This window comes from Vipera ursinii (genome assembly GCF_947247035.1).
Source record: "Vipera ursinii genome assembly, chromosome: 3".
Classification (NCBI taxonomy): domain Eukaryota; kingdom Metazoa; phylum Chordata; class Lepidosauria; order Squamata; family Viperidae; genus Vipera; species Vipera ursinii.
Genome location: NC_139516.1, coordinates 140,418,965 through 140,446,679, shown reverse-complemented (window position 1 = coordinate 140,446,679; position 27,715 = coordinate 140,418,965). Strand labels below are relative to the sequence as shown.

At 39.4% G+C, this 27,715-nt stretch overlaps 1 protein-coding gene across 1 annotated transcript in view; it reads right to left on the bottom strand.

The window, feature by feature from the left end:
* PHLPP1 (PH domain and leucine rich repeat protein phosphatase 1) overlaps positions 1–27,715 on the bottom strand; it is a 159,280-nt gene that overhangs the window by 13,371 nt on the left and 118,194 nt on the right. Inside the window, exons 7-14 of the mRNA XM_083358092.1 lie at positions 24,009–24,211; positions 19,406–19,466; positions 17,068–17,163; positions 16,200–16,355; positions 15,087–15,287; positions 12,525–12,687; positions 10,367–10,497; positions 5,406–5,510 (exon numbers count right to left, since the gene is read on the bottom strand). Of these exons, the coding sequence (XP_083214218.1) occupies positions 5,406–5,510; positions 10,367–10,497; positions 12,525–12,687; positions 15,087–15,287; positions 16,200–16,355; positions 17,068–17,163; positions 19,406–19,466; positions 24,009–24,211 (1,116 nt within the window). The remainder of the gene's footprint in view (positions 1–5,405; positions 5,511–10,366; positions 10,498–12,524; positions 12,688–15,086; positions 15,288–16,199; positions 16,356–17,067; positions 17,164–19,405; positions 19,467–24,008; positions 24,212–27,715) is intronic.

The following is a 27,715-nucleotide window of genomic DNA, read 5'->3' as shown; positions in this document are numbered from 1 at the left end:
CAACTAACAATTCCTTTGGGCACGACACAGGAAAAAGCATTGGGCGTTAATATCAAGAATACGTAATATACAAAAAGAAAACCACCATCTCATTTTTTACTTATGCAAACCCTACAAACAATAAAGGACGAGACACATTTTTCCTAGATGTGCTTCACTGGAATACAGTTATAGATTGTTAACTCAGTTATTTTTCCATTCAGCAAATTACCTGACATAAAGCAATAAATGGAAGAGACAGAAAAACGTTTTAGCTTAAATAGCATCCATCCTCTAAGACCTGTGTACTGTTGCCATTCACTGTGACTACTCTTTGGCCTTTTTGGCAACCATCACAACCTCTTTAAATTGTATTCCTGATTATTATTATATTTGTCTCTTTGCCTTTCCTTAAAGCAGACATGTCAAACTGCCGGCCCGCGGGCCGGATGCGCCACGCCAAAACCACACCCACCCCATTACCGGCAATGGGGAAAAAGTTCTGACACGTCGTGCGACGTCATGAGTTTGACATGCCTGCCTTAAGGCATTCAAGGCAGCATTCTCACATCTTGGGGTAGTGAAATATTGACTAGTTCAAAGGCACGCTGTGATGTCCACGTGAATTGTGTTTGTCAAAGGCAGAATTCAGTTCAGAATCTTGGAGTTGTTGTTTTAAAAGAAAACAAAAATGGCAAATTTCAGCCTATTGCCTATTCTTGCCAGAGGTGAAGGACCAAACGTATTCACTACCACGCCTGATGACTACCAAACTCAGAATTATGCAGTAAGGAACAAAAGACAAAGAATTCCATTATTTTTTTTAAAAAAAATGAACACAGAACATTTATCTTAGCCACATGGCTGTACTAGATTTTTTTCCCCAGTCATTCACTCTTAACATCATTGGATGGACATGCTTTTATTTTCAAACTCATCCTTGTTCATTTGGGTTTGTTTGTTTGTTTGCTTCATGTCATTAGCTTTCCTTTGTACCAGAGGAAAAAAAATGTCTCACAATAGTTCTCTGGAGGATAAGCAGAGCCATTAAGATAATGATGAAACAATCAAGAGAGATTCTTACAGAAAAGGGGATATAACAAATGAGGAACCCCCAGGAAAACAGCTCAAGGTTTTGATCCGAAGACTGAGGATATTTCAATCAGCAGGGAATCTCATGTGCCTGGACTGCAGGATTCTGCAGATAGGCTTGATTCACACATTTCACTGTTTCAACTAAATCATTATGTATGGAATAACGGACAAGTGGCCAGGTTCACGTAAGATAATCCACAAACCTTGCTTACAGATCTCAATGGCTAAAATAGCTAATCCAAAAAACCAGCAAACCACATTCTTACTTAATGCGACATGTTAATTTCATTAAGCAAGAATAACTTGCTACCAAGGCAACGGATGTCACACAGCCTCTACTGAGACCCAGGTATTTATTTACAAGGATAAAATGAAGAGAGGAATATGTGTAAGTTAAAAGACTGTCAATATTTCATTTTCATTGCCATGAAGATTCAAGGTGTTCTTCAGTAATGGAGATGGCATGGTTTCAGTGCCAATACCCAGAAATCACGACTGGGAATGAACTACTAGTGCACCCATATCCTGCTTGTACCATTGGCCTCTTAGCTAGGTTTTTTGGATTGAGAGAGATACGTGCTTCAAAGACTCAATTAAATCAAGACACTTTCTTCAACCCATATCCAATATCATTCTCAACAAAATCTAGCATCTCAGCAACAGCAACTCCATAAGATGTGTTTTCTCATGTATGAACCTATTTTGGGACACAAAGAACCTTATCAAATATACGTTACTTTAATTTTACAACACACGGGCAGACTCAAACCATAGTTTCAATTGGGAAACTGGGAGCATCGTAGACCGAGCTAAATCCAACACCTTTTATCAGTAATCAGCACCCAGATAAGTGGGGATTAACACCAAAGAATCAAGCAGTAAACAATAATATAATCAAAGCAACAAAGAATCATGATCACGTGAAGTGTTAATACCACTTTACAACGCCTTGGTAAGGCCATACTTGGAATACTGCATCCAGTTTTGGTCACCACGATGTAAAAAAGATGTTGAGACTCTAGAAAGAGTACAGAGAAGAGCAACAAAGATGATCAGGGGATAGGAGGCTAAAACATATAAGGAACGGTTGCTGGAATTGGGAATGTCTAGTCCAGGGGTAGGCAACCTCGGCTCTTTTATGACTCATGGACTTCAACTCCCAGAAATCCTGAGCCAGCATAGCTGGCTCAGGAATTCTGGGAGTTGAAGTCCATGAGTCATAAAAGAGCCGAGGTTGCCTACCCCTGGTCTAGTCTAATGAAGAGAAGGGTGAGGGGTGACATGATAGCAGTGTTCCAATATCTCAGGGGCTGCCACAAAGAAGAGGGAGTCAAGCTATTCTCCAAAGCACCTGAAGGCAGGACAAGAAGCAACAGATGGAAACTGACCAAAGAGAGAAGCAACGTGGAACTAAGGAGAAACTTCCTGACAGTTAGAACAATTAATCAGTGGAACAACCTGCCTCCAAAAGCTGTGAATGCTCCGATACTGGAAGTTTTTAAGAAGAGATTGGACAGCCATTTGACTGAAATGGTATAGGCCAGGTTTCCTGTCTCAGCAGGGGTTGGATTAGATGACCTCCAAGGTCCCTTCCAACTTTACTATTATTATTACCAACTCAGATTAAAAAAAATCAAGCATTAATTGGAATACGAGCCTTGATTCCTGATCAAGGAACTACCAAGAACAACATCCCCACCAACACTGATAGCAAAAGCTATTGTTAGAGAGAGAGAGAGAGAGAGAGAGAGAGCAAATCCCACTCCCTTCTAACACTAAAGAGGTTACTTAGTCTGGTAACAAAAGGTCCGCAAGAAAATAATCAAGCTTGGAGAGCATCAAGGACTCCACATTTCCACACTACAGGAAAGCAATACAAATGTATCCTTGGGAACCAATCCCCAAACAGAGCATTATATATAGAAAAGATATATAATTTGCATTTTAGGCTTTCCCTCCCCCCCAAGCAATATCTAGCGAATTGCAACTCAAGAATTCCACTGTAATCTGAAAATGAGGAATAGCTTCAAGTGAACCGGTTCACTTTTGTAAATCGGTGAGTTCAATTTCACAGCACCTATTCAAAAGTACCGTATCCATACCCGACACACTCTCCTTATTCTTTTTTTTATAAATGAATCTTTATTTACATTTCGTATTAAAAACACACCATACACCAACAAAGACAAAAAAAATTACAATATACAAAAAATGAAGAAATAAAAAAAAATTGAAAACCATTTCAAAAATTTCACATTATATCTACTTCTAAACTAACAATTGTATTCCACTCATTAAATCTCTTATAACTATTCAACTCCAAAGCTTATTCATTAACAAAGACTATATCACTTCATTTTTGACCAACCTCCAAGCCACCCTCATTTCTTTAATCTTTTATCCATCCAAATATACCATTTATTCCATGATAGAAATGCTGGTGTCTCTTCTTGACCCTTCAACTTCTTGGTCAATGTGTCTGCTGCTGCACAATCAAGTATTCTCCTAATTAGGAGAACACTCTCCTTATTCATGTGAACACAGGCACATGGAAGAATTCACCTCTCCGCACTCAGAGAAGTTTCTTCCACGAGTTCCTTTAATGTACACAGATAGATAGTAAGCTCCCCTCAGTCTGTTATCATCTCAGTCATTCAATGCGTTTTTCTTCAAAGGCTTGCCATATTTAAATTTGGATTAGTGGAGAGGGGGGAGAGGAGATGGCCTGATATGACTTATCTGACTATACTGCAATGCTGAGGAAGTCATATTTGTTAAAGCTGTCAGAAATACTAACTTGTGTAGGAAACACAATCGGTAAGACTAAATAATCCATGCAGCTTTTAAAAAAGAAAGGTGGGGGGGCATCCTTGAAGTAATGACACTGGTGTTAGTAGGCCTGGGATGTCTCCGTTTTGCCACCTGGGTTAAAAATAGCTCCCTAGAAAAGAATGTGAGGAATGGTAGCTGTGCCAAGTTGTAAGGAACTTCAAAAGCAGCTTAATCGGTCCTCCCTCTAACAGGAATGCACAAGCTGACACTTCGGCACCTTCAAAATGTGGCTACAGAACTTTTTTTTTACTTTCTTTTTTTTTTTTTTGCAGGGCAGGAGGGCAAAAATGAATAAATACAGGGAAAGCCATGTCAATATTAAGCTTAACTGAATGTGTGTGTGTGTGTGTGTGTGTGTGTGTGTGTGTGTGTGTGTAAATTACTAACAAAGAATTAAGGGAGACTGAACATTTCACACACACACACACATATGTGTGTGTGTGTGTGTACATGTGTATATATGTATATGTATATGTATATGTGTATATATATATATATATATATATATATATATATATATATATATATATATATATGCAAATTATTCAAATTGCTAATAAAGAATTTGGGAGGCTAAGATGATCATTTCGAACTCTTTATGTTCTCATCAGTTAGTCATACCCTTTATCTGAGATTCGAACCCGGGCTGATTATATATCAGGCAGTGTTTTAACCTCCTGAGCCACGGGTTCCTTCTCTCTTATATTAGCTGGAAGGCAAGGCAAATGTATGTTTAAGTATTTGTCAAGGCTTTTTGAATGGACCTTGCTAATTAACTCTTTCATTCCTGTTTTGGCCCGGCTCAGGGCTTATCCACAGGAACTAGTCAACTTATGACAGCTCATTATTTGTGCAAATTATTCAAATTGCTAATAAAGAATTTGGGAGGTTAAGATGATCATTTCGAACTCTTTATGTTCTCATCAGTTAGTCATACCCTTTATCTGAGATTCGAACCCGGGCTGATTATATATCAGGCAGTGTTTTAACACACACACACACACACACACACACACACACACATAAGATCAATCCACTTTTAGACTTGGCCTTGTCCAGTACATCATTTCATTCTGAAAAATGTGTATGGCCTATTCTAAAAGCATAGAGAGTGCTTTACACAAAGAGCAGAGAAGAGGTGGCAACATGGCCTTTAGGACACCACCAAATGGCTCCCCCCACCTTCCCATTTATACACACATGCACACACAACTAGTGAGCTTGTTAAGATTAAATCTTTTTTAAAAAAATTTTTTTTAGATATTTTTATTTTAATAGGTATGCTTGTTTATTTTGCATCCCTGAGTTTTTACACCACTGCCTGCTGCCTCCCAAAAATGCTGTTACATTTATCATCCCTCCAGATCTGGTTGTTCAGTAGCCCAGCCCATGCCATGGTTAAGCTACATCCGACAGAAGTGCGCCCTCCCACATGTGTGAATATACTGATAAGGGGAAAGTCAAGCTAAATGCCTTGCAAGTGATTCTGAATAGCTTACTTGTTCTTTACTCCAGATGCTTCAGTGTAACCATGGCTCCACACGGCTGGGGCTCCAGAGGCGTCTCCAGCAGAAGGCTGGTCAATCTTGAAACAACGAATATTACTGCAAAGAGAAACAAGAATGCTCAAGTATCGTGCTTCAAAAGAAAAGGAAGCAGTTCCGTATCTTTTGTTAATCTTGTGTTGTGTTTGACTGTTAAATGCAAGAACGTATTTAAGATAGTGGTGATGAGTCCCTGAATACGCAAGAAAAACGACCATTTAATAGTTACAGTACTATATTCTTTACTCTGCTTTTCTAAAAAAAAAGTGTTGTCAAATATGACATTAAAAAAGGAAATTAGAAATGTTAATAATAAGGTAAGTTAATTAGTTGCCTGAATAGGGTATTACAAAAAATAAACAGCTATGCACAGATGAAAATGGTTTTTCCTCCCACACATTCTGGCATAATTGCGTTTTTTTAATTCCTGCATTTCACCATTTTTGGGATTTATTTTTCAGTAAAAGTATTTAATTGGTATTCATCCAAAGTCATCTGTGTGTGTGTGTCTGTCTGTCTGTCGTTATGTTTGTGTGTGTATAATCATAAATTCACACCCATATACTCTGCTTACATTGGCCCCACTTACACACTTTCTCTTTGCCCATCAGCAACTTTCCATTTTATCCTGCAATCCAGAACTCTGGTGACAAACTCCACCCACATACTTTTTCTGAATTTTAGCTGCCACCCCACAAAAAAGCTCCTGGAACTGCTTAAATGCTAGCGTTTAACACAGAGGGCAATAGGCTGAATGAGTCAATGCTTATTTTTAAAAACTGTATTTATTTTTTTAAAAAAGGAGATGAAAACAAAATATGTGATTTAACCTGCTTTATATAATAAATACATGAGTATTGCAGATTTGGATGCCGCTGCTGCTGGTCCTGAGATATGGTTCAATACAAACAGTTTCATAAATAATTCTTGGTTCAGGACTCACAGGAACAGCTTTCCAAAGAAAGCAAATAACTCAGCTACGCAATGTGAGCAAGGGACATGGCAAAAGTTAATGAAGCATTCACCGCAAACATCCAGGGCAAGGGCAAGGGAAGACATTACGGTTTGTGTCTATATCTAAAGACAGTTTATCTTAATATAACTTAGCCCGATTCGGCTGAAATTCTGACACTTTAAAGAAACCGAGAGCCTTTTTTTCTATGTTCTATATAATGCATCCCTGTCACCCCTCCAGGGTGGCCACTGGCAACGGAAAGAAAGTAAGCGGGGTCACCATCAACTTGCCTAAGAAGTCAATTCCATCAGCATGGAATAGTGAGAAGAAGGGGAGATTAAAGATGAAGGGTTTCCTTATGCACATTGCCCTTCATCGCTCCATTCTTTCCTATGTATCATGTCATTTTAGCTCAGACATGTCAAACACAAGGCCCGGGGGCCGGATCCAGCCAGCAAAGTGGTTTCATGCGGCCCGCGAAGCCATCCTGGAAACAGTGAGGAAACAGCCCCCACTGCCTTGGCCCTGACCCAGAGACCCTCCTTCTGCCAGAGACCCTCAGATCTGTCCCACTCCTGCCCAGGCCCCCATAGGCACCCTTGATGCGAACGATGTAGAGCTGGCCATGCCCACCCAGTAGGCCATACGCATTCTAGCCATGCCCACCCAGTAGGCCACGCCCACCCTGGCCATACCCACCTGGCCCCTTGAGGGCAACCGCAATGCTGATGCGGCCCTCAATGAAATTGAGTTTGACACCCCTGTTTTAGCTCAAGCACAGCTAACCTTTTTAAGACAGGAAGTCGTACTTTGTTCTTATGCCCTACCCCCTAGGTATAGAGGGCATGTCAGATGACATCAGTGTGCCAAACATTTCTGATCCAACTTTCTTCAATTGGGTCAACTACAAAACATCCCAATGTGAGGAAGATGTGGGGTATTTAAGGCACTTGCTTTGCCCCCCTGAAAAATCCCCTAGATCAGGGGTAGGCAACCTCGTCTCTTTTATGACTCATGGACTTCAACGCCCAGAATTCCTGAGCCAGCATAGCTGGCTCAGGAATTCTGGGAGTTGAAGTCCATGAGTCATAAAAGAGACGAGGTTGCCTACCCCTGATCTAGATGCTTTTTTCAAGGCTCTGAAAATTCTGCCCTTCATTCCCTCCACAAGTCCTACTGCAAACTGCTGGTCATGTTAGATGGTAAATGTGAAGGTTTGCAGTACGTGGGGCGGTGGTGGGGGAAACGATAAGCTGCTGCTGCTTCTCAGGGTCACATCATCACCTTTTGCGACCTCCTGATAAGCAAAGTCACCGAGGAAGCCAACGTAACTTAACCACCGTGTTAATAACTTTTAACAACTGCTGTGATTCGGATAACAATTGTGGCACCGAAAGGTCGCAAAATAGGGTGAAATTCACCTTAACGCCGCCTCATTTAGCAAGAAGAAATTTTGTGGTCGTCAGTCAAGGCCTAACTTTACCTCAAGTTAAAAAGGTTGATCATTCATTCCCGCTCTAGATTAAGAGTTTCTCTGTCCTGTCCACTTCTCATAAAAACAGGCAAGTCTTGTGACGAGAGACCTTACAAATTTTCTCCTCTCCTCTCTTCTCCTCCAGTTTTGGGTAGTAAGCTACCTAGTTAACTTAGGGATATTGCATATCTTTGAATCTTTGGATTTTATTTTATTTTTCTTCTTCTCATAGTGATGTGACGGGGAAAGGACTAACAAAATAAATGGAAAAAGATGCCACTCAGGATGGGTTTTTGCCTTCCCTCCCCTGGCGATTCTAACACTAGGAGTAAGAAGGGGTTTGAGCCTGTCTAGCTAGAGCAGGGGTGTCAAACTCAATTTCACTGAGGGCCACATCAGCATTGCGGTTGCCCTCAGGGGGCTGGGTGGGTGTGGGCTACTGGGTGGGCGTGGCCTACTGGGTGGGCGTGGCTACAGTGTGTATGGCCTACTGGGTGGGCATGGCCAGCTCTACATCGTGGCATCAAGGGTGCCTATGGGGGCCTGGGCAGGAGTGGGACAGATCTGAGGGTCTCTGGGCCAGGGCCAAGGCAGTGGGGGCCGTTCCCTCACTGTTTCCAGGACGGCTTTGCGGGCCGCATGAAACCACTTCACGGGCCGGATCTGGCCCCCGGGGCCTTGTGTTTGACATGTCTGAGCTAGAGTCTTTTTAACTTGGTCATGCAGAACTTAGGAAAAGCCACTGCATGTCAAGATAAGACTCTTTAGGCATGACGTGAATGGCACAATCCTATGCAAAAATGGCGTGGGCCCTGAACTGGAAGCAAGGGATAATTAATTGTTGGCTGGCAGCCCAGTATGCCAAGGGTTGGGCTTTAACAAGTTTGTCAAAAGGAGTGGAGTTTACAGAAGAAGTGTCTGAAGATGCTTAGTAAACTGAGTAGGAAGATTCTGTTCTAGGCAACAATATTGCGATAACTGTAATTCATACAGGATATGTTTATACAAGTTCACAAAAAGACTAAAAGTAATGTAGGGATTTAGAGAGAATGAGGAAAGTGATCTCTGACAAGACTCTTTGAAAAATGATGGATATACACTCGCTGGCATTCTCATCCTTTGGAACCAGGGATTTACAATGGCCACTAAAGACTGATTTTTTGGAGCAGTCAGAGAAAGACTGGGAAGCAGAAATCTTCACAGCAATATGATAGTGCCACGAGGATGCCATTGTGCAATTCAAGAATGCAGTCAAAAACCACACAATTATTTCCTTGTACAGATCTAGTGGAAATAAAGTTCACCAAAAGAGAACTTTGACCGTGACAAACCTCCAAGTCATGAGTCAGCAAATTCAGATCACATTATTTGAAAGTTATGAGAGACAAAGTCCTTTTGCTCAAAATAGCAGATCTTTCAATATTTCATAAAAGAGGCTTATCGCCATATAAGTATGATGTGTAAAAAAAAAGAATGTGTGCTGTGTAAATAAGAACCTTCAGCTCACACAAGCAACATGACATTTTCTTGATAGGACTGGTAGGTTTAGCTGAAAAACGTATGCTGCAATAGAGCTACTGGAATCCTAGGCCAGAAGGAAATATAAGTAAGGCTCATAAATATGTAAATATATCATTACTTTGTAAGGGACAAAGCCATTTTGTTTCCTTTAGTTTAGGGATAGGCAACCTTGGCTCTTTTATGACTCGTGGACTTCAACTCCCAGAATTCCTGAGCCAGCATGGCTCAGCTTGGAAACCTCTCCCTTTCCCCTCAGCATGGCTGGCTCAGGAATTCTGGGAGTTGAAGTCCACGAGTCATAAAAGAGCCAAGGTTGCCCAGCCCTGCTTTAGTTCTTCAGGATACAGGGATGGGCAGCAGCTACTTTTATTATAAGCCAAGAAACACAACTGAGGACTTGAGCATTCGCCATAGCAAAACATGAGTAAGGGGACATGATCAAACCTTGGTTCAAACCTCCAACAAGGAAACTCACTGAATGACCTTGAGAGCTGGTCTCTCTCTCAACTTACCTGGCAAAAAGACAGACATGAACAGAACCAAAAATGATCCGGAGGTGAAAAAAAGTTTTTTTAAAAAATAAAAAAATACGAGTTTTTGCTCCTGTTTCTTGATTCTTTGCGTGGAAGGCGAGTGGAGGATTGGGGGTGGTGGGTGGTGGGAATGCTACCCATCTTCAGAATGGAAGTCTGAAGGTCAGGAGCAAAAAGAAACCATTTTTGTGGTTTAAGGAGATCTCGGACGAGAACAAACAGGAACCACTAAAATGTAAGAACTGGGCGCTGGGCTCTTATTTACCAAACCAGTTATTTACTGAGTTCCAAAAGAAAAACAAGCATATAATCATTTTTTTTTGAAGAAAAAAATAATAATTACGGGCGGCTAATGTTTACATAATAAGTGTTTCTCCCTAAGTGCATCGTGTACCCTTTCGCCTATTGTGTGATAACGTGGAGGGCGCCTTACTTCAGCAGCTCCAAGGTTTTGTGATCCAGAACTAGTCTGGGGTTTCCAGTCAGGTCTAGTTCCTGCAGCTTCGGAGGCAAGGTTTCAGGCAACGTGACTTCAGTCAACTCGTTACAGCTCAGATCCACACACTGAAGAACGAGGGGAGAGAGAACATAAACAAACCGTGGGTCTTCGGAACACAGATGCCTAATTGTTACATAGACTATCCTTAAGAAATCAGACTGCCAACTGTCCACAAGTAACATGCACGGTAATAAAACAAGGTCTGGACTGTACCATTTCAGACCAGTGGGGGGGGGGGAGGAGGGCACAGATAATGGAAAGCTCCACCCCTTGGGAACTTCACTACTGAGGAAATTATTACATAAATCAAGAATGGAGAGTTAAAGTGCGATAGAATTTAATATCTTATTGTTGTTTGCATATTTTAGATTATGTTTGTTTGTATTTTTATACAAAGTATTTAGCTCTAGGAAGTCGGGGAGGGGGGAGGGGAGAGTTGGGGAGGTTTGGGGAGAGGGGAGGGGAGGGGTTTTGTATTCAAAAATGTACTGTAAAACTTTTCAATTAAAAAAAAGAATGGAGAATAAGCTTTATGCCTTAATATCTCATTTCCTGTGGGTATGTATTGTCATGTAGCAGAGGGAGCAGCCCAATAAATATGCAGCTGCAGTCTGAAGTGGCAGAGCTTAGAGGCCTTTGCTGCCTTTTGAGAGGATTAAGCCAACCTTCTGCTCTACCACCCTTAATCAAGAAAATTCTACAATGGCCTCAACGCAACACAAGATTATTTAATTTATAAACGTTCCTTGAAGTAACCCTCCTTTAATCTAACATGCCATCATAAAATAATAAATAGTAAAGCAGGAAGCAACTGATATTCTAACTAATGTACGTGATTAGTTAACAGCCGTATTTTTCCCCTTTCTTCTCTGTCTCCTTTCTGGAAATCCGGAAAGGTTGCACACTATTTAATGACTCTTGAGTGAGCCTAATTTAATTCTGTAACTTTTCTAAACTTTATGCTTCATTAAATAACCTCCATGTTTGTGGCAGAATGAATAGTGATTTGTCTACTGTCTGTGTTAAGAGGGTAATTATTATCCTTAAGCTAATGGAGCACATCAGTGTTAAGTGAGTTTTAATTAAAAGTAATTTTATAAATACATAGATTAAAAGCCAATTGCGGAAAGGGGATTGTCATAATTCTGACAGAGCCATTATTATTCACCACCAGCCTTTAATACAGAGCCATGTTATGAATTCAAAGGTGCATTTAAAATCAATTTCAAATTGTAGCCTGCACTGAAAACCAAACACAATTTTAAGATGTCACAAAAGATCAGATATTGAATGCCAATGAACTGGAATACTGCCAAAGATATTAAAATAGGCAGTTGGTCTAGAATTGGTCCAATGATAGGTGGAAAGGAAAGAAGACAGGGGCAAATCATAGTAATTATTAACAGTTTTAAAATTACTTGTTTTACACAGCAGAGAATATCACTGAATTTTAAATTTATGCACTATGTTCAAGGTAACAGGGTATTGTTTTCCAGAAAAATCTGGAAAAGCAGAGCATTTGGAATGCAAGTTGGAAAGACAATGAATACCACTGTCAACTAGCAAAGCTCCCCTCCCCCCAAAAAAATCTTTGGAAGGCACAGAATGTGATATACAGAAGCCTTCCCCCCCAACCACAGAGATGTATGACTTGGTTATAGTAATGGATAAAACAAGTAGTGCAATCTCACATGCCCAACTTAGAGCAAAAGGTTGCCTTGACATCTTGAGGGAGATGGAATAATTGTATTGCTACCTAAAGTGTTGATGTAAGAAGATAACTCACTTTACACTTTCAGTGTTTCTTTGTTCTCTCTCTCTCTCTCTCTCTCTCTCTCTCTCTCTCTCTCTCTCTCTCTCTCTCTCTCTCTCTCTCTCTCTCTCTCTCCCTCCCTCCCTCCCTCCCTCCCTCCCTCCCTCCCACACGGACAAAATGTAACTTCGTTTAAATACACACGAGAAATCCAGGAGAAATCCTACCACAATTGGAGGTATGTAAAAAATACATAAATAAAAATGCTCCGCCTTCACTATGGATTACTTCTAAGCAACTAAAAGGAGCTTTAGGCGTAAATTCTTACGAAACCCCTACCTTGATCTCGCCAAGTTGCATGACTTCTGGAAAGACTTCGATGCAATTGGAGTGCGCAATCACAGTATGCATGCGGCGGCAATTCATGATAGTTGTTGGAATGGATTTCAGCTTATTGCCGCTAACGTCAATTTCTTCCAACTCTTCAAGTTTGGCCATTTTACTGCGCAAAAGGGCAAGAGGAAGGTTTTGAGGCATAATAACCAAAGCATTCTCTTAGAATAATGACTTTAAAGGCCAAGTACAGGTAGCTCTCGACTTACAACCGTTCATTTAATGATCATTCAAAGTTAAATGGCACTGAAAAAAGTGACTTTAGGCCTGTTTTTCACACTTACGACCGTTGCAGCACCCTGTGGTCATGTGATCAAAACTCACGACACTTGGTAACTGACTCCTATTTATGATGGTTGCTGTTTCCCAGGGCGATTGTGATCGTCAATGTGGCCTTCTGATAAGCAAAATCCATGGGGAAGCCAGGTTCACTTAACAACCGTGTTCCTAACTTAACAAGTGCAGTGATTCACTTAACAACTGTGGCAAGAAAAATCATACAACAGGGGAAAACTCACTGAACAATTGTTTCACTTAGAAACATAAATTTTAGGCTCAATTGTGGTCACAATTCGAGGACTACCTGTATCCTGGAGCCTTTCCACACTTACATGACAATTGTTATGTACATCGCAGAAAACAAAAAAAATTCTTGATCGTAATAGCCCTGCAGATCAGGAGGGCCTCATTTGCTGATCTCTATTTCTTTCATAAATGTCTCTTTGGAAAAATTACACTCACTCATACCAAAATGAGAGGAATAATGATCTTAAGGTTCATGATTTCTAGCCAGAGGTTCTAGCATTCGTAAAACGGAAAGGAAGTTGGAAAGTCAGTCAGAACTGGTTTCAGTAAAGGAATGTAACCAGGATACCAGCAGAGTAGGGTGTTCTCGTAAATGTTTCCAATCTGTTCGCTTCAATATTACTTTCTCCTGATTCCGTTCACCTTCTGTTTCCCTGCAAATTCTGCACAACAGTTCTAATATGGCCCTTTTGAACAACAGAGAGCAAACCTATTCTACTGCCTATAGATGATATTTTAAAATGTTACTATTTGCAAAACTAAAAAAGAAAAAAAGGCCACTTATATGAATATTTATAATTAAACAATTCAATTAATTTAATGTGTACGTTCATATCACGCTACCTTTGCTATAGGATCTGTTTACGTTTCGGGTTTTTATGTTTTAAGAAGTGGAAGTAGAAAAACATGGAAGAGCAAACATATATAACTACATAAGCAGATCATATATCTAAATAGTCTTCCATATCAGACTCCTGAAAATACAATGTCAACTTCTGAAACAAGTCTGGCTGAAGCCACCTTTGTCGTTCTAAGTTGCCACATAAGTTGCGCCGGGGAGTGGGGGGAAGAAAGAAAACTAAAGTATGCTAGACTAAACACGAAGCGGTCCCGTGGGAATCAAGGTCAGTCCCACAGGTGCTGGAAGGAGGAGCAAAGACGAGTTGCAGAGCCTGCCAATTGCTTTTATTCTGTAGCATGATTTATAGCATAACAGAGGGGAGGGAAATGTTATATTTAGTTACATTGAATCTCCAGGGAAAATTTTTGAGTTGGTTTCACTTTTGACCATGCCGATATTATGTATCCCATAAACATGTGCTTTGAAGAAACTTCAAGCCTCGGAGTTCTGCTTTATTTGATTTCATTAGTCAGAACCTAGACACACAACTTATATTTTCAAAAATCTAAGCAGATAAATTCTTCACTATAACAGATGGAGCATGAGGGTTCTCCCATCCCTGTGATATGAAGCTTTTTTACAATTATAACCTTGGTCCTCTGGTTAGTTTCCTTATCATTAAGTCTTCTAAACTAATTGGATTCCAAAGCCATTCAATTTTTAAGATATGCCAGATAGGCTGATTCTAAGGTAGTCCGTGAGACAAAGTTTCCAATAGACAAAACCTGACATTCGTTGACCCTAAACAGAAGACATGCCTTGTGATTTAAATTTAAATCTGGAAGATTGCATTTCCTTCTCTAATTGGGGCTTCCTGAGTGAAAGATGAGAGGCAAATTTCTCCACATTAACCCCCAAACCTATGTTAAATTTCCAAAGACAAGTTTTACACACCCACACACACACACTTTCAGTGACAAAATCTTTTTTAAATACATACTGATTTTACACTACAAAGTTAAACTGAGTGCAGCCTCTCTATCCAAACTACCACTATTTATGATAATTAATACACAAATGTTGGAATTCAGTCTGATCCTCTTGAAATACACCGCATCCATTGGTTGTTTTTTTTTTTAGCATATTATCCAAAGATGGACTGAAGAAAAAGCATAATGAGACTCTGGTACACTGCTCAGTTGGTAGCAAGACCAACTGCACTGGATCCGTACCATATTTACTTAAAAAGAAGATACCATTTAGTGAAATATGAAATACGTAACATCCTTTAAATAACCATATATGTAGCCCGAAATATATTTGATCCAAGAAGAGAATCAGCTACTACCACACTTTCTTACCTTGCGGGAAAGCTTTGCAAGCGATTGTAGGCCATATGTAGTATCTTCAGGTGAGGATGACCGGTTAACAAGGGGACACTTTTATCTGTGAGGTGATTGTTGGTCAAATAAAGTTCTTGTAAAATACTATGGGTCTCCTCTGAAAGGGTGGCTGGAGGTAACATTTCCAGTTTGTTGGCAGAAGCATTCAAGTACCTTAAGCTGCAAAAGCAATTATTAGAGATAACTTTAGGTACACATTTTCAAAGGCCTTTTTAATGGTTCAGAAGCACTGTTCCTGGAACTTTGTTTAAAATTGCTCAACCTTTTTGCTACCTTCATCAGAGGTAGCCTTACTATCAAAACAGAGTGTAAACTGACAGAAACATGAGACAAGGGCCTCCTCTGTAGATCCAACTGATCCTGGGGATGTAAGAATTGTCCTTTGCTTTGCTTTGCTTTAACAGGCCAGCCAAAGCAACTCTATTCTGCTTGTTTTACCACTATTTTAATAGCGTTCTCTGGTTAAGTATTTTCATTTTATTTATTTTATTTTATTTATTTTAATTCCATTTATATCCCGCCCTTCTCCGAAGACTCAGGGCGGCTTACAAGCTTATCAATTTACATTGATAACATGCTGTTGTTTTAGATTAAATTAAGAGAAGAACATTTTAGGAATACTAGCTTTTACTAAGTTAACTAATACTATTTTAATGTACTGTATAGATTGGTATTACTTCTTTAAACTTAGAGATAGGCATTGTTAATATCTCTGTAATAAAAGGAAGTTGGAGGTCATCTTTGTTATATTTGGTAGATGTATTTTCTTTGGGACTTTTAATGTGCTTTGTCATTCTTTTTCTTTTCATGTTCTTTGTATTTTAATGTAGATGTTGAAATTTAATGAAGATATTATTTAAAAAAAAACACCTTTAAGGTATGGTAAATTTTGCTATTTCACTCTCCATAAAAACATTTGGGAGATTAAGAGTGCATTGCCTGTTGTTATTTACTTCAGTTTGTTTTTTTAATTAAAATGGGGGGAAAATACACTTCAATTAACAGTAGAAGTTATACAACTTGGAAATTACATCTATACTGTTCTATTCCCTTGGTGGATTTTTGGATTACCTATCAGCTTTTAGCAGCAGATTAGATGGCAGCTCCACAAGTTGGTTGTGTTGCACATCCAGGACTTCCACATGAGTTCGTTCAATCCTCTCTGGTAGCCTTTCCAACTGATTGTGTCCAGCAAGTAATTTTCGCAAGCTGATATTGCAAAATAACCTTAAAACATACAAATAGCAGTAAAACTTACAGCTCTAATTAAAGGAAGTTTATTTGAGAGAAGCTGAGAAAAACCTCTACAACATTCTGCATGGAAGAAAGGGACTAGACCAGAGGTAGACAACCTTGGCTCTTTTATGACTCGTGGACTTCAACTCAGGAATTCTGAGAATTGAATTCCACGAGTCATAAAAGAGCCAAGGTTGCCTACCCCTGGTCTAGAAATAGCCAAACCAGTCACTGTGTGAGAATGAATCTATTAACTAAAATAAATGGGAGGAACCAATGTACTTTTCCGTATCGGTAGTCCTTGACTTATGACTGTGATGGAACCTTACCGTGATAATCGTAAAGCAGGGCCACCCACGTGACTGGCTCAATTTTAAAACCTTTTTTGCGGCTACTGCAGTCTTTAAGTGAATGCCATGGTCATTTAAGGGGCACTTTTGCTAATGTGGTCACGTTACTGCGGGGTGCTATAAACAGCTGTAAATGTGGGCCAACTGCTGAGCACCCAATGTGTGGGCAATGTGATCAGAGGAGGACAAAGTAACCATGAAAACTCTGTAAGAATCTTCTGAGGGGTCCATCATAACATCAGAAAATGACTAAACGACTAGTCGTAAGTTGAAGGCTACCTGTGCAGTAGAGAAATTTCTCAAATGCAAATATTCCCTGGATATTTTCTGGTTGTTTTAAAAGTAGGACTTACCTAGACGGAAGTTCACGTATGTGATTGTGGCCCAGATCCAGTACTTCTAACTTTCGGCTATCACAAACCCATTCTGGAAGGCTCTCCAAGTGATTTCTACACAAAAGAAAGACAAATGGAAAAATATATATATGATGACAATAATGCTAAGGGATGTTTACTTATTATTGACACATGTGGTTTAAAATGTACAGATATATTAGATGTCCTGTCAGCTGCAGCACACAGCTTTTAGGCAGCTGGGGTTGACTGCAGCTACATGTGGAATGCTTACAGAATGGCAAACACAGATTACCACGAACCATATGGAACACCTTTAAAATCTTGGATTAACCAACCTAACCACATAATATTTTGTGTTAATCCACAAAAATCATCCCTAGTGCCAATTTATACGAAGAAGGCATCTTTAGCGAAGATATATATAAAATGGAACATTTCAAAGCCACCCTAAAGGATAAAACATTGTGTGCAATGTGCACGCATGCACATTTTCTCATGCAGCAGCTATTTAAAAAAATCTATTATTCCCACTTGGTCTCTCTGGAAACAAATTGTGGCATACAATTCACTGACGTTTAGGAAGTAGTAGCAAGTAGTACACACACACACACACACACACACACACACAGAGAGAGAGAGAGAGAGAGAGAGAGAGAGAGAGAGAGAGAGAGAGAGAGAGAGAGAGAGATGAATGATCCTGGGACATTTCTAAACCTTGATGTCACATGACATTGTTTAGCAACAGCAATTCTGGCAGTCCTGGTTGCCATCATTAAACAAATTGTCCAACTGTTAGCTGAGGATCCACCCCAGCTTTGGTCCCTCCCAACACTGAGCCATGGTAAGGTATAGGAATTCCTCCTCTTTAACTATCTTCACCTGCCTACCTTCCCTCTTCAATGTCCTTTTAACCACCTACTCCACTGCCTTTGATAGCCTTGCCACCTGTGCCTGCTGCTCTTGCCAGCCTCGTTGCTCCAAGATGACCTTCACTGTCTTTTTCCTGCCACTGCTGAGGTCCACTTGGCCTTTTGTAAGGTAGCTACTGCCATGGCTGTTTACTGAGGCTGCACCACTCCTTGTCCAAATATGGTATGGTCTTCAACTCATGAAGATAGGAACAGGAAAGAAGGCCATCGTGATGGCATGAAAGAAGGACTCTCGTAACCGGGATCCTTTTTCATGAAAGAAGGCCATGGCTGGGATGTTGGAGATGCCCCACTGGCATCAGAGTGAAGGAGGGCAGTTCAAAGAAGGCCTCATCCAGTGCAGTAGTGGTTTGCAGTGTAGCAGATGTGGTGGCAGGCATGGCTAAGCAGTGGGTGCAGCTGGCAGGAGGCAGAGGACCAAAAGGTGGTCACAAATGCAGGTATCCCCAAATTTTGTTCATGTGACTGCAGGAGGCAGGAACTTTTGAGGACGGGTCATAAGTCCCTTTGTTCAATGCCATCGTAATTTCAAACAGTCGCTGAACAAATGGACGCTAAGCAAGGACAATCTTAGTCAACATCATCAGACATGGGAGATGGGGAACCGAGATTCTTCTTTCACCCAATAAGCTCCTACATCAACGATTAGTAGGGCAGTAATATCCCTGTACTAAAGCAATAAAAGCTCAGAATTAAATACAATACAATTTAGAAAAATTGGCAATTTCATATGAAATTAAACAAATTGCAAAACTGGACAATATCCTGTGTGTTTAAACATTTACTTTGCTTGTTTGTTTTGATGCCTACGGCCTGAAAAGATTGCTGTGCCCTGTACTATTTTAGCAGGGAGCTAAAACCTTCATATCTGGCAATGGGTCCTTCAACTTCTCCCCACCGAGATACCCAAAACCTCAGCTGAAAGAAAGCTTGCTAGACTAAGTGGAGAAGATTATCCACTGTCCTATCTACTTTCCTTCTTAATCCTTGGGGCTTTAACTCTGAGGGCCACATTATTAATGTATTTTCCACTCTGAACAGTAAGAAGAAAATCTAATTACTTATGAGGTATCATGGATATTGTGTTCAAAGTTGTGGCATTTACCTTAACAGCTCAACAAATCAAAGTAAGCATAATGCAGAAAAGGGGATTCAATGTGTTGAGGTTGTGTTAAAAATCACTCCTCAAGCTTATACAGAAACATTTGTGATGATCACTGCTTCAAAGTAAAGAAATATGACAGATCAAATAAGCTACACACAATATTCCAGGGCCACCAGAAACATTCATTCAATCTCATGCAGTCAACAAGATCACTTTATTAGTCTTCAAGTCTCCAGTTTCTTCTCATGTTTTTCACTAATACTACATTCAAAACCAGTCAACATTGTAAAGATTTGCTTACCTAGAAACATCCAAATAAGTTAGATAATTTGGAACTGGATACACGTCGAGGTGAACAAGTTCTAGAAGAGAAAGACAAATACTGCATTGCAAAGATAAATTTAATTTCAAGCTACTAAAACACCTCATGTTGCCCAGGTTTATTGAAACAATATATAAATCATAGCATGGAGGACAAAATGCAGGTAGTCCTCAATGTACAACAGTTCATTTAGTTCAAAGTTACAACAGCACTGAAAAAAGTAAGTAATGACCGTTTTTCACACTTATGTCCATTGCAGCATCCCTATTGTCACATGATCAAAATTCAGACACTTGGCAACTGACTCACACTTATGATAGTGGCAGTGTCCCGGGGTCATGTGATCAATTTTGCGACCTTCTGACAAGCAAAGTCAATGGGAAAGCCAGATTCACTTAAAAACTGTGTTACTAATTCATCAACTGCGGTGATTCACTTAACAACTTTGACAAGAAAGGTCATAAAATGGGGCAAAATTCACTTAACAAATGTCTCACTTAGCAAAAAAAAAAAAAAGGGGGGGCCTCAATTGTAGTCGTACGTCGACCACAACTGAACAGTTAAAAACAGCAAATATGAATCTAGTAAAAAATAAAGAACATTTTAATAAGACTTTGAAGACATTTCACTGAAATAGATGGGATTTTCTTATTTGCCTTTAGCTTAAATAAAATATAGCTCTGTTGTAAAGAAAAGTATTCATCCTTTATTTTTAAAAGCTTCCCTAATTGATCAAATGTTAGGCAAGAACAAGCATATATTGGGTGGAGCTGGGCACTGCAGATAGGTAGAAAGAAAATTGCATTCTGATGTTATGCGGCCCTTGATTTTGAGCTAAATCCTTCTGCCAACACCTAGCTCTATTCACAAGTGTTTTCTTGTTGTTACTGAAATGGAGGTGCATTCAGTCATACAACCCTTCATTTGCAGAGTCTGTAACTGCGATATTACCCAGGCACAAATTCATCTCTTGGGTGAGAATTAGTCCTCTGGATAAATCAATACTCTCTCACTTGATTATTTCACCAAGGATATCCCCTAAAAAGAATATATAGTACATTTACAGGTAGTCCTTGAGTTACAACCACAATCGAGCCCAAAATTTAAGTTGCTGATTGAAACTTTTGTTAAGTGAGACTTACGACTTTTCTTGCCACAGTTGTTAAGTGATTGACTTTGCTTGTCAGAAGTTCGCAAAATTGATCACATGACCCCGGGACACTGCAACGGTTATAAATATGAGTCAGTTGCCAAGTGGCTGAATTTTGATCGTGTGACCATGAGGATGCTGCAATGGTTGTAAGTGTGAAAAACAGTCATGTGTCACTTTTTCCGGGCTGTTGTAACTTTGAATGGTCACTAAATGAACTGTTGTAAGTCAAGGACTAGCTGTACTATGTTTACTTCTAAATATGCAATCTATTGAAATGTCCTCATGCAGTCCATTGAAATGTCCTCTTTACAATGACTAGTAGCTGTAACCATTTTTGTACACCAATCTATAATTATCTTCCACAGTTGCAGCTCATCTATTCATTCATCTAGCTACTATAAAAATGTTTATTTCAAAAAAGCCTGATTTTTTGCTACTATTCATTTTGCAATCTGCCCCGCCACCCAATTGTATGTTATGCATATGGAGATGCAGGCGGGTGCTCTAAAATCAGGTGGTTTTGTTTTTTTAAAGAATCAGTCAAGGAAGGATAGGCTATGAATCAATCACAACATAGGTCATCAAGCTAGGATTCATCTCTAGATCAATAGTTAGGGAAGTAAAAAATAGCAAGAGAAATGAACTATTGTGCCCAGCATAAGTGCATATTTCAAGTAACCAATCAGGATTTCCAGCTAAAGAGAGCTTCAAGATTTGATGGAAATATTTTCCCTCACCTACTAGTAGTAATATTATGCAAAACAAAAGTACGCATAATTTACACAAGTTTTGGAGAAATTGTTTTTGTTTTCAGGATATAACACATTCCACCCAATGGGGTTGCGATGGGTCAGACATGACTTCGCAACTAACAACAACCCAATTTTAAATTCAAAGTAAATTTAGTATCTTTTCCAGCTGTGGCCTGCTGATAGTTTTCACCAAAAATTAAAAAAATGAAAGGGTCTGAGATATTATTCAAAAGGCAAGTATGTATCATTGTTCTGAATCAGCTTCTCAGCACTGTCACTCATCAGTACAGTGACCATATATATATACACCTGTTATTATAAAGAATGGTCCTTTTTTCATAAAGCTGTCCTTTAGATTTGTCAACAATTCACTTTTGTCCTTTATTTTAGTCACTGGCATTTACTGTATAAATGATACCACTTAGTGCAGAATCTTTCGTATTCACGTGAAAAATATAGAAATTGAGTTGTCTTTTTAAAATAAATTTACATACACTAATTTTTAGATATTTTTATTAGAGAATATGGGTTTTGTAAAGTTTTTTCTTGACTTTGCTTTGAATTTTCCTTGATAAAGCAAAGTTATAAACCATTAAAAAGTTTTTTTTATCTTTATGAACCTCATTCAAATTTGCCCCTTTTTCAGGCTTATCCTAACCCAAGAAAATATGGCCGCTGTACTTATTTAAGCCAAGTCAACTGCTGATTTGGTCCTAATCATTCTGAATATCAGCAATAAACTGTCAACAATGAAATAGTGGCAAAGAGCAAGATGAACTTGAAAGAACAAGGATATGTGGGACAAAGGGTACAGAGAATCGGTCTTTTGTTAACAGAAAGATAAAAGGAAGATAAAAGACTGAGGCTGTTTCAGATCAACTCAAAGTGTAGAAATCTAGAAGTTCTCCCTTGGCTTCTGCTGAGTGATAGGGGCCCCTTATCAGAGTATATTGCTAGCATGAGAAAGCTCTCTGTACATGTTGCAAAACTCCATGGGAAAAAGTATCGTGCAGATAGATACTGCTTCACTAGCTACTTGTAATGGAAGCGCTTCTCCTTCTATGTATTTAATGCAGGAATCCTCTGAAGCTGTCAGCCTTACTAGACAGACCAGATAGGAAACAGATGTGCTCATTCTATTTTATGTTAAGGCTACATTAACAGACTCTTCCCACTAGAAGTACAATTCTCCTCCTTTACAGCCTAAGGTGTGTGTGTGTGTGTGTGTGTGTGTGTGTGTGTGTGTGTGTATGTCTGTCTGTCTGTCTGTCTTAAGAACCTCTTGTCCCACCTACTATCCAGTTGGGGCTATGCAGGCTGACCATTTGTCCAGAGACTTTCCGTGTACCACTATATAGAAAGAAGAAGAAGCTGAACTGGCTGATGAAAGAAATAAGATTCTTTTCAAAAAGTGGAAAAAGAGAACAAGGAAGTAGAAACGGACACCTCAGTAAACATCTCACCACCTGTCAATATAAATGGAACACAAGAGAAATATTAAGGACTCTAATGAGGAAAAATTGACAGGGTGCCTTCTCTACCTCAACAAACCAAATCTGTAGATTAGAATACTATTATTCAGTGGAATAGATAAGTTCTTGATTTGTGACCATTTCTTTAACCCTGTCTTGAAGTTTACAATGAACTTGGAAAACTCACAACTTCCCCTTGGAGTTACGATCACTGTACCATCCCTGCAACCACATGATCGCAAGTCAGGCACCTGGCAACCAGCTAAGATCCACAAGGGTGGCAGCATCTGTGATCGTGTGATCGTGATTTGCCATCTTCCCTGATGGTTTCCGAACAAGCAAAGTCAACTGGGGAAGCCGGATTTGCTTAATGACAATGGGATTCACTTAACAACTGTGTGATTCACTTAACATCAGCAGTGATTTGCTTAATGACATGGGGAAAATGGTAGTAAAATTGGGTCTGTTTGCAGGATGATATAATTAATAACTGCATAACTTAGTGACCAAATTCAGGGGTAAAGGTAAAGGTTCCCCCGCATATGCGTGCTAGTCGTTTCCGACTCTAGGGGCCAGTGCTCATCTCCGTTTCAAAGCCGAAGAGCCAGTGCTTGTCCAAGGACGTCTCTGTGGTCATGTGGCCGGCATGACTGGACGCCAAAGGCACATGGAATGCTGTTACCTCCCACCGTAGTGGTCCCTATTTTTCTACTTGCATTTTTACATGCTTTCGAACTGCTAGGTTGGCAGAAGCTGGGACGAGTAACAGGCGCTCACTCTGTTACGCGGCACTCGGGATTCGACCCGCCAAACTGCCGACCTTCTGATCGACAAGCTCAGCATCCTAACCCACTGAGCCACCGCGTCCCTTAAATTCAAGACTACTCGTATACAATTTATACATATCTCTCTCTAGGACAGTCACTTCATTTTATCTCACAAAGAATACGTGGAATTTGTGAGACACTCTGGAAGGTTTAAAACTTGCATTTAAATCCCAAGGATTTCCACTTTACAGCACTCTAAAAGAGCATGTAAGCACCACTCTACAAGCTTCCAAAATTCTGCTGCTAAATGTTTTATGCAAAGCCAGATGGTTAAAAGACTGGATTCATCCACAACGTAATATTGCATACAAATCCAGTACAAGAAGAAAAGACTGGGAATATCAATTCCTATTTGAACTACCTTCAAAGTAAACATACCATTTGAAGTGGCATAAAGGGCTTTAAGCAAGTATCCACTGATTTTGAGGGTTACCAGCTGGTTTCTTTCACAGTGTAGTATTTCAACATTATTGAAGATGCTTGCATCTAACTCTCCTAGCTTATTATCCCGAAGATCGAGCTGGGTCACATGATGTAGGAAGTCACTCTCATCGCCCATCAACCTTCTAATCACATTTAACCTGGGATAGAAATGGGAAGGGGAGAAAAAAGAGCTGGGATCAGTTATTTAGCCTCTCTTCTATTTTCTTTTTTTAAAGAAGTCTGGAAAAAAAAATTTGGCTTTTCATTTATCATTTAAAAGTATCCTTGGCCAAAAAGACCAAGTTCTATTTTTCTAGTTATACTGTACTTGCATTTTTCTAAAAAGTTCGCACTGATTTGTGAGAATTCCTTATTTTGTATTCTATACCCAATTATTTTTAATACCATCCAAGTCAGATACATTCCATAATTATCCATTGCTCACTTTAATGTTCCAAGGCAAATGATCGACTCTCAAATGCATTTTTAGTGTTTATTATTTTTTGTTTATAACAAGTTTAAAGACTAGTAAAATGATGGCTTTCTAACTTGTCTTAATACAATAATGTAGGGAATTAGTATCTGATGAACATTACTGGCAGTTGAAGACATATTAAAGTTTTGATGATTCAATAGGGATTATCCATATTCACAACAAAGAAATGCTGACCCACATTAGATTTAGGAATTTCATGGGAAAATGCCAACATGTATAGAATTTAAAACATTATTATAAGTTTCTTTGGAGTAAAGAAAAAATGGCAAAGAGAGTAAAGAGAATGAATAACACAAGGCTGTTCCAGTATTCAATTTTTCTACCATTGGCAAAGCTTTACATGAATATATAGTCATATGAAAAAGAAAGTACACTCTCTTTGAGTTCTATAGTTTTATGTATTATTAGTACATGGTAAAAATCATCTGGTCCTTAGCTTGACTTTTTTAAAATACAGGTGAAACTCGAAAAATTAGAATATCGTGCAAAAGTTCATTTATTTCAGTAATGCAACTTAAAAGGGGAAACTAATATATGAGATAGACTCATTACATGCAAAGCAAGATAGTTCAAGCCGTGATTTGTCATAATTGTGATGATTATGGCGTACAGCTCATGAAAACCCCAAATCCACAATCTCAGAAAATTAGAATATTACATGCAATCAATAAAACAAGGAGTGTACCTTGAACAATATCGGACCTCTGAAAAGTATAAGCATGCATATGTACTCAGTACTTGGTTTGGGCCCCTTTTGCAGCAATTACTGCCTCAATGCGGCGTGGCATGGAAGCTATCAGCCTGTGGCACTGCTGAGGTGTTATGGAAGACCAGGATGCTTCAATAGCGGCCTTCAGCTCTTCTGCATTGTTCGGTCTCATGTCTCTTATCTTTCTCTTGGCAATGCCCCATAGATTCTCTATGGGGTTCAGGTCAGGCGAGTTTGCTGGCCAACCAAGCACAGTAATCCCACGGTCATTGAACCAGGTTTTGGTGCTTTTGGCAGTGTGGGCAGGTGCCAAGTCCTGCTGGAAAATGAAGTCAGCATCCCCATAAAGCTCGTCTGCAGAAGCATGAAGTGCTCCAAAATCTCCTGGTAGATGGCTGCATTGACCCTGGACTTAATGAAGCACAGTGGACAAACACCAGCAGATGACATGGCTCCCCAAATCAACACAGACTGTGGAAACTTCACACTGGACTTCCAGCATCTTGCAGTGTGTGCCTCTCCATTCTTCCTCCAGACTCTGGGTCCTTGGTTTCCAAATGAGATGCAAAAGTTGCTCTCATCAGAAAAGAGGACTTTGGACCACTGAGCAACAGACCAGGTCTGTTTTTCTTTAGCCCAGGTAAGACGCTTCTGACGTTGTTTGTTGTTCAGGAGCGGCTTGACAAGAGGAATACGACATTTGAGCCTCTGTCCAGGATCCGTCTGTGTGTGGTGGCTCTTGATGCACTGACTCCAGCCTCAGTCTACTCCTTGTGAAAGTCCCCAACACTTTTGAATGGCCTTTTCCTGACAATCCTCTCCAGGCTGTGGTCATCCCTGCTGCTTGTGCACCTTTTTCTTCCACACTTTTCCCTTCCACATAACTTTCTATTAATGTGCTTTGATACAACACTTTGGGAACATCCAACTTCTTTTGCAATTACCTTTTGAGGCTTTCCCTCCTTATGGAGGGTGTCAATGATGGTTTTCTGCACAACTGTCAGGTCAGCAGTCTTCCCCATGATTGTGATTCCTACTGAACCAGACTGAGAGACCATTTAAAGGCTCAGGAACCCTTTGCAGGTGTTATGGCTTAATTAGCTGATTAGAGTGGGACACTTTGAGCCTAGAATATTGCACCTTTTCACAATATTCTAATTTACTGAGATTGTGGATTTGGGGGTTTTCATGAGCTGTACGCCATAATCATCACAATTATGACAAATCATGGCTTGAACTATCTTGCTTTGCATGTAATGAGTCTATCTCATATATTAGTTTCCCCTTTTAAGTTGTATTACTGAAATAAATGAACTTTTGCATGATGTTCTAATTTTCTGAATTTCACCTGTATGTAAATAAATGATGACATGGTGTAATATGTCTGTCTTGTTGATCATCTGAGGTTGTATTTACCTACTTTTAAGAACTGTCAAGGACCAGATGATTTTTACCATGTCCTGATACATAAAACCATAGAACTCAAAGAGGATTTTTTCTTTTTTACATAACTCTATGTATGTAGTGATAATATCATGATCCAAAGTTCATTGCTGAAAGAGTAGGACAGATTTTGCACCAAACCAGTTCAAACTGAACCCCAAACAAATAAGCAAAGAGAACTTGTGACTTTTTACATAAATAAAAATTATCTCTAGAAAGCCATTGAAATGGCCAACTGAACTTTTTCTGAATTTTAATTCTCAGGGCTAAACTGTCGAGATAGATGACTAAATTTTTTAGCCTAACCAAAACACTGCTTTAGGATAGAAAGAAAAGTTATGAAAAAAACTAAGAAAATGACTGTATCGTATTAAAGCATATTGCGTTATTTTTTCCTAAAATGTAGTACATATCTTCTTTATGAAATCAACTTCCACTAGTAAAAAGGAGTTAATTGTGCTTTAAGAAGCCGGTTATTCCTGCAACCAGAAAAAACAAATTGTAGCACTTCAGCAAAAATTGTGGAAATCAAATGATGCAATCCAACCTTTCTTATAAATTTTGGGCAAATTAACATAGCTCCAATGTATATGATTATTTCAAGTTCAAAACGTCCCCTGTGTGCTGTATCCAGCCTCTCAAAATTAAATTAGAATAATGTATCATCTTATACAAATATGGATAAGGGAGAACTGCCTGGCCTGTTATCCATGTCCTGAAAAGTTTATAAAGTTCTGAGTTTCTGATTCTCTACAAGTTTCCACTACACACATTTAAAAGTTAACAAGGAGCTGCATAATAATTATATTTTAACAATAATATGATATAATATTTTAACGATGAGCTATATTAGCCTTCTCTTTTCTCATCTTTCCCAAAGTTTTCAACAATCTTGCTAATTGTCCCTAGTCAGGGGTCAGAATGAATTTCTATGCCTATTTAAGAAGTCAAGAAAAGGTAAGGCAATCTAACACTTTGGCTAATAATGAGAGTTCCCACAGAACCAATTCATCA